Below are 11,957 nucleotides of genomic sequence, written 5' to 3'. Positions count from 1 at the left end.
ATAACCTGGTGATATCCTCCGTGCGCGGGTCCTGCGCGGCGGCGGAGGGCAGCTCCTCGCCCGCGGCCGTGCTCGCCGGGGCGGCGGGGGCGGTGGAGGCGCCGGCAGCCGCTGCCGTTGCTGCCCGTACTTTGGTGTTGGGCAGCCTGTGGTCTTTTTTCCATTTCATCCTCCTGTTCTGAAACCAGATTTTGATCTGCCGCTCGGAGAGGCAAAGCGAGTGGGCGATCTCGATGCGTCGCCGCCGGGTCAGGTACCTGTTATAGTGAAACTCCTTCTCCAGCTCCAAAACCTGCTGCCTGGTGTAGGCTGTCCTGGATCTCTTGGGTTCGCCTCCATTGTAATTGGGATTCACTGGAAAGGAGGGGAAGGAAAACAAAAAAAAGAGAGGAAAGGAGAAAAAAAAACCAACAACAAAAAAAAAACAAAAACAAAAAAAAAAAAAACACACAAGGAAAATCAGCGTGGATGGAGAGAGGGTCGGGAGAGGCGACTGGAGGAGCCGGGGAAAAAAAAAAAAAGTAATAGGCTAAATAGGTAATAAAGAACTTTGGGCAGCTCAAGAGTTTCTATTCTAATAGGAAGGGGTTTCCCTGGCTCAAAAGACTGAATTATTTATGCACCCCTTACAAAGCTTTCGGAGTTTCACACATACATAACAGAACGAGCCACATGGCTAAGGCTGCCCACAGTAGCTCGGCTATAAAATTTATGGTGGGTGTAATTACCCATTCGGAGTCGTAAATCCAGTTCAATTGTGCTAACCCAAAGACTCTCATGGAAGGGAAGGAAATAAAAAAAAGAGAGAGAGAGGCGAGAGGGAGCGAGCATGGTGTGAAAATAAGAGAGCGGAGAGACAGAAGAGGAAAATAAAAGTTGCATACCAGTACTGACGTGGATTTTTTTCATCCAGGGATAGACTATGGGCTGTTTGGAAGCTGTGCTGTTGGGATGGTCGGGGTTTGGCTGGTTGCAGGCTGGAGGGGCTGGGGAAGGAGTGGTGGAGGAGGTGGATAGAGCAGCCTGCTCGCAGAGCTGCTGTGCTTTCTCTGAGAGGTGTTGGCCTCCTGGAGTTTGCCCGTGTCCCCTTTGGAGCGCGGCCGGGTTGCCGGGAGCCTGCAGACCCCCGCAGCTGAACGGGCGGTCGGGGAAGGAGGGTCGTGGCACGGGGTACAGCTCTTGATGGTGATGCTGGTAGCTGGACTCCCTTGTCCGGCTATAATATTCCGGACTGTGGTCTGGGATGTAATTATTTTGCGAATATTCCTCGCATGGAGGAAATTTCGGATCGATGTAGTTAGAGTCCATCAAATAAGAGCTCATGATCATTAATTTCTGGAGTGGAAAATAATTTTTCTCGCTTTGTCGTTTTTCTGCTCCATAAAGCCCTCCTACTAGCTGGCGACCCCGTAAAGTTACTTTCACCATGTGACATCCCCGGCCAATCACACCCGCCAGCCCAGTCCCCGGATAAGGAACCAAAAGCTTCTGCAAAATGTACCTAAATTGGGGGGGGGGGGGGGGGGGGGGGGGGGGCGTGGGAGTGGGGGCGCGGGGAGAGCCGGGGAGATGCGCTTCGCTGAGAGGTGCCGGGTCCCGGGGTCCGTCACTACCCCGTCGGCTGCTGGGAGCGGGGGGGGCACACACAATGGGGGGACCCCCGCTTGGGCGGTGCGTGGGTGGGGATGAGTGTGAGGGTGAGTGGGGGTGTTGGGGGGCACCGGGCATCCCCCCACGATCTGGGCTGGGAACAATGAGCCCCCCACCCTTTGGTGTGAGTGTGAGTGCTTGAGTGTGAGTGCGTGCGTGTGAGTGTGCCCACCCCGAGCTGCACTGACTCCCCCAAACCCTACCCCCGGCAGCCCCCATGTCCACATCCGCCCCCCCCCCCCCAAGGCTGGGGAAGGGACAGTGTAGGTTGGGGACACAGCCGGGGGGACCCCTCAAACACCCCGCAGCCCAGACCCGCCCCCCCATCCCAGAGGGAAGAGGGTTAAACGCTGTCAGCACCTATTTTTTTCGGGGGGCAGAGGCATTACCTGGAAGGTAGAGGGGGTTTGCTGACCCTGCCTTCAGTCCCAGGCGGGCAGGTCTGCCCTCCCCCGCAACCAGCAGCACGGCAGGGCGGGGTGGGCCGCCCCCCCAGGCAGCGGGGCCCCCCACTTTGCTCCCCAAACTGGCCCCGCTTTGCTTAGCCCCGGCCTTTGGGAGCAGAGCGGGTGGTTTGGGGGGGGGTGGTGTGTTGGGGGGGGGGGGAGGCAGCACCCCGCTTGTTCCTCGGCCCTGGGTGCTGCAGGTACGCACCCACGGGGTCCCACGTCCACGCGTGTGCAACACACAAGCGTGTGCACCGCTCCTGGCCAACCCGGACCTTGCTTAAGCATTGACCTCCCCAGGCTCAAGCTCTGATATATACATACATACATACATATATAAATAAGATATGTTTATATATATATAAAAAATCGGGGGGGGCAAAGCTGGAGGAATGCGTTAAAAATGGCTCCCACCTCCCCGGCGCAGGTCGGGGAGCTGCAAATGGATGTCAACATTTTGGGAGGGTTTTAGCTCCCTCAATTAAAGCTTTTTTTTAAAATCTCCATATCGCCCTAAAGAGAGGGGCAGAGGAGGGAGGTGGGGTATTCCCTCCTTGTGCTTGATAACAATTATAGTTGAAAATCATAGCTTGCAGGGCATTGCCATATTTTACTTGATAACAATAAAAGTGACACATAAAGTTAACTGTTTATGTTTTATTTATTAGACTAAATGTGCCAGCGGTGTCGAAGGCTTTTGGCTGGTTGTTACAGCTTTTTATGGGGTTGTAAAACGCCATAAATCAGTCACTGCGAAATGGTCGGGGCTCTTTGTGCTCTTGGCTGAGAGTTGTGTTTGCGGTGGCTGCTGTTTCTTCTCGAGATGAAAAGTAATAATGGGATTTTATTTTGATTATTATCACCCACACACACACACCCCAATCATCGCGGTGATTTCGCTTTTTACCTTTTTATTTTCTTTTATTTTTGTTATTATTATTACTATTAACAAGCCCTGGCAAACAGCAAACGCCGCTTTCGCACTTTGAGTAAACTACCTTTAGAAAATGACATCAGCAGGGTTTGAGGATTTAATTAGGAGCGCAGCAATTAAAGGAAAGCAGAACTTTCCAAGGCTCTGGCATCGCCCATATATTCCCCTAGAGACGAATTTGTGACTGGGAGACGCTCACACAAATTCGAGTCTACAGGGTACATATAGGCGACGGGGAGGGGGGGTTGGGGGTAGCAAACGGGGGGGAGGGGGCTGAGCCCCCCTCGGACACCAGCTCCGCATCTGTGTGGGCGCCGGGACATGGACTGAGTGGTTTTCTGGCTTTATTTGGGCTTTTTTTTGGGTGGGGTGGAGTGGGGGTGGGGGTAGGGGCGGTAATTGTGGTTGATTTGCAGGGCTTCGCTAATTGCTGGCCCCGTGCACCGGCAAAGCCTGCTCCTTCCTAAAGTTGTAAATCCCGGAATTCCATATAGAAACGCCCACATATATACCTATATAAGGTAAAATTCTTGATCTTCCCAGAAGGGTTTCGGGGACAGGGAGTGAAGGGGGGATGGGAGTAGCGAGGTAGGGGGGGAAAAGACATGAATAGAAATGTATTCCGGAACCCAAAACATTGATTTAAATATATCCAATAAATTCCTTTTCTCCAGCTATACTTCATTCTGCCCAAACACCTCAGACTCATGCAGGGCTTTGACATTTATAGTTCAGACTGATGCAACAACTTTATTCCAAGGCTGAGGGAATATTGAATAAAGATGGAGAGTTAATAAAGTAATTTTTACCTACGCACGTCCTTCCCCCCTCTCTCTGAATATATGGTTTTCAATAAGCACCTGCAGAATAAATAAATATCCACAGGTAGTTCTCTTAAGGCTATGCTGGATGTTTAAAAAAAAAAAAAAAAAAGAAGCAAAATAAAGCACGAAACAAACCGGCAGCAATCAAATCATTAAAAAATTCAAGGCGTGAAGGTCACAAACTGGGCGACTCTGGACTCTCACTCTCTCAGGGGGGAAACGCAACTTTATTTGCACCGTCTGCACCCCACCCCCCCTTCCCACCCAAATACATCGATTTTTGAGAACTTGCCTCTCCATCGTCTTTCTCCCATCTCCCTTCATCCCCTCTGTGTGCTTGGGGGGGGGGGGGGGGGGGGCTGCCCTCGGATTTTTTACAAGTGCATTAAAAAACAAACAAACAAAAGAAATCCCCCGGATTTCTTACATGTGCACCCAAAAAATCCTACTTTTCCCTTTTTATTGCTTATGGTTTAATGTTTCCCCCCTCTGCTTTTTAACCAGTTTAGAGCTGTGCCTCTTACTGAAGTGTTTGGATTTTATATTTATTTAATCCCCCCTCTTCCCCCCCCCCCTAAAATAAGTCTGCAGGGACGTGTGAAGAATAGTTGTACAAGAATCTGGCTCTTTTGTCCATACAGCAGCCCTCCCACCGCTCTCCATCCCTCGTCCCCCCACCAGCAGAACCGTGTCGAGAAACAGTTTGGGAGGGACAAAACCCAGAGAAACGCAGCACCTCGGCAGAGAAAAAGAAAAAAAGGGGAAAAAAAGGAAAAATAAAAAGGATTTTTTTTTTTTAAATCTCATCTGGGCCTTTATTTCCTTTTCCTACCTAGGATGAGGGCTGCGAAATATAGATCTGGTTACCATCGCGGGGACATTTTTAAGTACAAAGCGCCTTTTTGACAGTACTGAAGAAAAATAAGTATGCATTGTCTCTCCGGATTCATTGTGTTGGCTATTACCATACTGACCGTTTGGTAACCTGTACCTCAGCCCATTAGCAATCTGTGCTTTCCAGAAAAAAATGAAGTACCTATCTACTGGGGGTTTGTTATCCCGCGTTTAATAATAATAGGAAAAGCGGGGTAAAAGCTCGCGGTGGATGAACTCTGCCTCCTTGAGATGCGGGAGGTGGGAATCAGTTTGAGAGTGGAGTTTTATTCCAAGCTTGTTTTAAGGTGATTATCGCACAATTAGTGGTGGGAGAACTAAAAACCTGCGTGGGAGCGCGTATATATTTTGTATTATTTTTTAATAGTTGGGTCCTCTCTGCCATAGGCAATGACATGTAATTAATTATATTTTATTTTTCTTCCTTCCAACTTGAAAGCAGTGAGTGCAAAGAAGACCTTTTCTTTTTGTCCCTTCCTAATGCAAATAGACAAGGTCTAATTTATGCAAAGAAATATGCAAATGTTTAATTGATTTTTTTCTTAAATCTGTTGTCAGTAAAAGTAATGAATAGGCCTAAAACGATTTTAATAAGCAAAGCCTGTCACCTAAAGTCCTAGCCTTCACATTTTTCTTTTGAGCCTCTTATGTCTCAAAGAAACTAATAATGTAAATATTTATCCCTTCATTTTAACGCAGTAAAGATGAATCCCTCTTGTTTGCAAAAGAACTAAAAAAATAAAATAAAATGTGCAAACCAGTTTCTCTATCTATCCCTTCCCCCTCCCCCCCCCCCCCTTCTCACCCCACCCAGGAATTCAATTTTCTTCAAATCTCGTTGAAAGTGGCTTTTTAAAAAGTGGGCGCATTTTAATATTGGTTAGACAGCGTGACCTGAATTTCACCTCAACTGTTTGACTTGATCCAATAGGTCACTGCCAAGGAGTTATTGATGGGGGAACTCCATTGAAATTTCTCTCCTCACAAATGGCCTTTAGATCTTCTAGCGAGTTCAATAACTAGTTATAATGTAGAAGGGGAAAAATGAAGCCCAGAGGCAAACTAATTTGATGTTTCATTTTTATGCTGGAGAAATTGTTGGTTTTTGTTCCTCTCACCTCTCGCTCTGCCCCTCTCTGCCTCTCCAAAAGTGTGGGGGGGGGGGGGCACGGGGGGACGGGGACACAAAAAATAAAAATAATCTGGTGTGAGCGAAGCCCCCTCTGAGCACAGGTCTGTCTGTGCTAGAAATATCTGCTATTTTATTTATAATTTAATTGGCACTGGCGCTTCAGCCCGGGAACTCCTTGGGACTCGGTGGAGTGTGGAGCCCAGCAAGAAACTTGCTGCTTGGTAGGAAACATTTTTTTTTTCTTTTTAAATTGTTTTCTTTTTCCTTTTTTTTTCTTTTCTCCCCCCCTTTTTTTATTCCTTTTTTCGGGAAAGATTTTGTCCCAAGCCAATCAAAGGCGCCAGTAGCCCCGTCATAGCCCTCTGCTCCCCAAGTTCTGCGGTCCGCAGGGCCAGGAAGCGCCAGTGCTCGCAGCAGCTCTGCCCCCCAGCAAACCAAGCCCCTCCGAGCGGCTCTGAGCCGGATTCGGCAATAAACCCTCACAAACATTTTATTCCCCGGGTTTTTATCCGTGTGCTATGTCGCCCAGCTCATGTGAGCACATCTGGGCTCTCCCCTGGTTCGTTGGCCTCGGGGAGGGTTTTCTCCCTTTTGCTTCCTTCAGATTAATTTTCTTTCAGGCCTAAAATATTTAATTGGTGGTGGGAGGTGTTATTGGAGTTGGGGGGGGGGGGGGGGACACCGAGAGGCAGAAGCAGACGCAGACTCAGCTGGAGGATGCTTTTAAGTGATACATACACAGGAGCTAAGATTTCTCCTTGACTTTTCACAAAGACGACTTACACTGACCCACCAGATAATTGCTGAACCCTGGGTTAAGTTGAAAAGAAAACATTGGGCTTGTATTGGGGAAAGGGCTTGTTTTGCGAGGGGGTAGAAAGTGAAAGTTGCAGGAGAAAGTGTCCAGGGCCTGCAGCAAGCCCATTAGCAGATCTATAGATGTTATCGTATGGGATGGAAACATATACAAACTTGAGGCTGATCCCTCTTGTTGGAGAGAGCTTCTGCTTCAGTGGTACTTACTGCTCTCACCCCGTGGAAATCATCCTCCGGGAAGACAATATTAATAATTAACATCACTTCCCGCCCCCCTCCCCCGCCCCCCCCCCTCCCCCCAGCCTCCTCCCCCAGACCACCTTAGGTTGCAAATCCACTTCTAGGCTCTATAATCCTGAGTCTTCCTTGATTGCCTGGGCCGGGGAGAAGGGAGTGGGAAAAGTTTCTGTGTAGGGACAGAGGATGAAAAATAAGGTATTTCCCTCTCCCACCCCCCCTCGAAAGTTAATCCAGCCCGAGCTGCCGGGGGGGGGGGGCGGGGCGAAGGGGATAACCGAGGGATCTGGGGAGAGGGGCAGCCTTGACCCTTGTTGCTGCAAAGGGAAGGTGACAGACAGAGGCAGAGGGAAGGTGGCAGAGGTGACTCAGCCTTCACTCGGGGGATGCAGAACCCCTGGCCTGGCACCACAACAGGGTGGAAACGGATAAGATAATCGGAAATTCCCTCTTTTCCCTGCATTTTGAGTCTTCCCAAGCGAAGACGAAGCCCAGTTTTCACCAGGCTGCCTTCATCCCTTTTTAACATCCTTTGCAATTAAAAATAAATCCCGGGGGGTGCTGCTTCCGGGGACGCGACCCAGCACTTCTTAAGCAAAAAGCGGCCAAAAACCCATGCAGAAAATCCTCTTTTTTTTTTCCTCCTCGGTGTTCAAATGGCCGCGTTGCTCCAAGCAAACGCATCCCTGAGACACCCAGCCCCCGCCGATGCACCTTGGAGACTGCTGAAAGCTCGGATCAATACCCCGGTGTTATTAAAAACCCTTGTGTATCCTTTCGTCTGGATGCAGGTCAATGGAAAGTGGGGTGAGGAGGGATGGAGAAGCGGACGACACGCGTGGGGAGTGACAAGGGTGTGTGTGGGGGGGTCCTGCCCCTGTAGGGCCAGACAGCATCACATGGAGGGCAGATCCGCAGTCTCGCAGCCAGCTGCAGATGTGGAAGGGATGGGATGAAGGGCAGGATGATTTAAAGTCCCGGTTTTATCGCCCTTTGGGCCGTGTTTTAAACTCTCTCGATGTGTAAACATGCTCTTTAAATCCGACATGACCCAGATGCGCGCAGCTCCGCGCCCATGTGCGCACCCCCAGTCCTGACAGCTCACAGCCAGACAGGGACAATGGGCTTTTCCCGGGGGGAATTCTGCTCCCCCGGGGCTGAGGAATGGGGAGGGATGTTCCCTCCGCACCCTCAGCCTGGCGAACCGCTTCGCCGAGCCATCACATGTATTTAAATCTTAATAATAATTGCAATAATGATATTAACACCCCGAGAAGGCGGCGCGGACACCCCGGAGCCCGGGGAACCCTTGTTAGTGTGGGAAAGGAGGGATTTAACGCGAGGAAAGGCACTCGCCGCTCCCTTTAATGTTTATTTATTTTTTTTCACTAGGGTACTTTCAGTTTAATCTTTCGCAGTGCAATAAACTATTATCTTAGTTAATCCCCAAGGTGAATCCATCAAAACCTTTTAATAAAACGTTTCGTGGCTTCCACGGGGGCCTCCAGCAATAGGGGCTGAAGAAGGGCAATCCTTGGGTTGTTTGTTTTTTTTTGGGGGGGGGAGTCTCCCTAAAATTTCCTGCTAGTGAAATGGGTGAGAGGGGATGTCCCCCCTCGGCGGGGCCATTAGGATTCCTGCAGCATGGGGAGCTTTGGGAGCCATCACTCACGGCCCCGGGAGCAAAGGGAGCCGGGCTGGAACAAGCAGAGCCGCGAGGATGATATAGGGAAGCAGGCCGCCAGCATCAATCCCGACCTGATAAGAAATTGGCTGCTTCTCTGGGGGAAAAAAAAAAAAAAAAAAAAAAAAAAAAAGAAAAAAAAAAAGGTTGGGAGTGTGCGGAAGAAAAAGAGACAAAAATGGGGGACCTGAAAAGAAGGAGAAAAAAAAAGGAAAAAAAGGAAAATAATGGGGAAAAAAAATATTATGGCCCGTTTGCCTGGGCCAGAGGTTTTGGGGGGAAAAATCGCCTTTTCCCAACCCTAAAGATGCCCCCGGTCCTTTATGTTTTCCGGGAAAACTGGGAAAGGCGAGCTGATTTGGGGGGGGGGGGGGCGGGAAAGGGAAAAGAAGGGGAAAGCAGTCCTTCGCCCAGAGGACACGGTGAAGGTCGCTTCAAGGACCAACCTACGAGGGGTTGTGCAAACTGCAGCTCCCCAAAATCTTCTTTTAAGTCCCAGATCTGACTTGAAACATTGCGTTTGGGGCTTAAGTGAAGGATTAGGCGTTCGTGCAGCACGCTGAAAGTCTTCCATAAAATATAGGTTTGTTCATACTCCACTTCTCCCCTTACGCATGACCCAGCCACTCCAGCCCCAGCCTATTTTTTAAAGCTTTCTATTTCGCCACAATATTATAGAGAATTAATTTCGACAAGAGACAGGTACCGAAGAGGAGCAGACACAGATGTAAAGTGTCAGCTTGAGTCTGCAGGTAAATATTTTCCCCTTTTCCAACATGTAAAGGGCTTTATTCTGCCTTGGAATGGAGAGAAAGAAAAAGAGCAGGAAAGAGGGATTATTGTTTGCGCAGGATGCGCATGGACACGCACCAGACCACGCACTCAAGTGGCCTTTTTTCCCCAAAAAGAGGCACCCATGTGCTCTAGAGAGAGAAGAGACCCCCGCCCAAGGGAGGAAGGGAGAGGAAAGATGCTCAGGACCCCTTCCCAGGGGCCAGCCCCCTCAATGTTCCCCCAAAATCTCTCTCAGCACCCGGGGAGGGGGCGGGGGGAGCCTTGCACGCAGCTGAGTGGCTCTTTTGAGGGGGGGGGGCGGAATTTGCTTAGATCCCAAATTTGGGGGATATTTTGGTGAAGTGGATTGTTCTGCTGGATGCTGGATCCCAGAGAGGGGTGTGAAGGAGAGGAGCCGGCGAAGAGGAGATGGCACCGGGGCCTGGAGTGGGACATGAGCTACCTCGTTATTAATTACAGAAACTCATCAAGCTCAGCCTGCAAAGACCTTAATGTGGGCTCTAACCGGGAGGCGGTGTCCCCTCCCCACAAAGGAGAGGAGGCTTTGAGCTTTGCAGAAGCTCTGTGTGTCCCCTGAACTCTGTGTCGTCCCCCCAACTGTGTGTGTCCTCCAGACTGTGTCCCCCCCAATGTCCACACCGAGGACGAATCTGCTGAAGGGGGGGGGGAGGGGAAAGAGGGGGGGGCTTCCAGTGGGGTGCCTTCGGTTTGAGGTGGAATGTAGAGTTGGGTGGGGGAGTGAGGCGGGGATTGAAGTACAAGAAGGAAAGAAGGGTGAGAAGTATGGAAAAACAGAGGATGAGAGACGAATATGGAAAGAAGAAGGTAGCGGGAAAGGGAGAGAGATGGGGAGAGAAGAAAAAAAAGAGAAGGAAGGAAGGAAAGGGAAAAAAGAAAGCAAAGAGGTAGAAAAGAGGAAGAAAAGAAAGAAGAGAGGAAAATAGCAGAAGAAATTAAATCAGGGATGGAGGTGTATTCGCCGACGCCCCGCGTCTGGCAGAAGAGATGCCCTGTGTGGTTTGCCGGGGTTTTGGAGAGCTGGAAGGCCGGGGGGGTCCCAGCAGACACGTAGCGCTGTGTTGCTCCCCCTGCCCGTGGCAGAGCCCTCCCGCCCCCCGCCACCCCCAGCTGGGAGCCGCGCGTCCGGGGGAGCGGGGGGACACGGGACGGAGGGAGGGGGGAGCTGGTGTCTTGAAAACAACATAAATAATCATAAAGAAAAATAGTATTACATACTACTGACTCCCTTCAAGTTATATTTATTTATTTTTCCTAAATCTACAGGACAGAAAGTTTCATTTTTTTTAAAGCAGGACGAACTCCTCCTAGTCAAACTCCAGCAAACTCTAAAAACCTGCCCTGGACGCAAATAAATACCAGAGGTCAACAGTAGCCGCTCTCCCTTCCCTGGTGATTATTTTACTGCTGAGAGGGAATCAGAGGAATCTGCTAAGTGCCAGGAAAACATTTAAATATATCTGTGTCTGTTTACCTAAGTGTGCGTGTCTGTGTGCGCACACGGGTGCAGCCCGAGCCCTGTAGCCGCCTATGAACTGCACTTATACGTATCTATACTGAGCCGTGCACAGCACCCCGGTGCCTATGGCTGCGTATAATATCAATATGCACACCGACGCAGCCCAAGCAGGAAGAAAAGGAACAATAAATTGTGTCTAGGAGGAAATAAAGGTGTGCTTTCTCTCGTGTCTGGCCAAACCATGTTGCTTTGACCCTTTTTCCCATAAGGAAGAGAAAAGAGTTGGGATAAAGAGGTAGAGAGGATGTGTCCGGAGCGAAAATAATTAGTGTGTTTATTTTCTTTCGTCCCTTCCTTCCTAAAAGCAGCGAAAGTGGATGGGGAGGATGTATATTCCCAGTCCCTGCTGGGAAAAGGGGTCATGTCTGCCAGGCAAGAAAAAAAAATCACAAATAACGTCCGTCCGTCCGTGTCCCGCCCCCCCCCCCAAAAAAAAAAGAGGGGAAAAAATTAGAAATCGATAACTCGGGACTCAACTCTTGACCAGGAAAACCCAGATCAAAACATCATTTGATAGAAACGCGCTTTGAGGAGTGGATAATAAATCAATAAAATCAATCCATCAATAGGATCTGCGGGGACAGGCGGGCTCCGCAGCCGGGCTGCTGAGAGCGGGCAGGGGGAAAATGGAAGTTAATATTCAGAAACTCTCTTCCCTGCCTCGGGGAGGGAAAAACCCACCCAGATGATGGGATGGAAACATCGGGCTGCACTTATTTCAGCCGGATTTCCTCCGTCTTCTCATCCACCTTCTAATAACCCTTCTTTTTTTTTTCCCAGCACCCAGCTAGATGCGAGGAAAGCATATTCCCCAGTCATTCTCCGGACTTTGGGTTGGTTTTGGTGTTGGTGTGTTGTTTTTTTTTTTTTTCCTTCCTGTCCAATTACACAGAAAATTATTTTGCTGTTTCTGTAAAGGGGGTTTCTTACGAACACTGTATTTTTTAAATCCCGTAATTCACACAACAGACGACTGGAAGCTCTCTTGGTCGCATACGCAAACGCGAG

General features: G+C 49.6%; 1 protein-coding gene across 1 annotated transcript; it reads right to left on the bottom strand.

The window, feature by feature from the left end:
- Positions 1-404: 404 nt before the first annotated feature.
- Positions 405-7,192, bottom strand: HOXC4 (homeobox C4). The gene has a single exon (XM_080368913.1). The coding sequence runs from the start codon at positions 1,975-1,977 to the stop codon at positions 646-648; it is 1,332 nt and encodes a 443-aa protein (XP_080225039.1). The 5' UTR covers positions 1,978-7,192; the 3' UTR covers positions 405-645.
- Between the last annotated feature and the right edge of the window lie 4,765 nt (positions 7,193-11,957).

The sequence above is a fragment of the Falco punctatus genome (genome assembly GCF_963210335.1).
Source record: "Falco punctatus genome assembly, chromosome: 18".
NCBI classification, from domain to species: domain Eukaryota; kingdom Metazoa; phylum Chordata; class Aves; order Falconiformes; family Falconidae; genus Falco; species Falco punctatus.
Note: the sequence above shows the minus strand (reverse complement) of the source record. Positions and strands in the feature narration are given on the sequence as shown.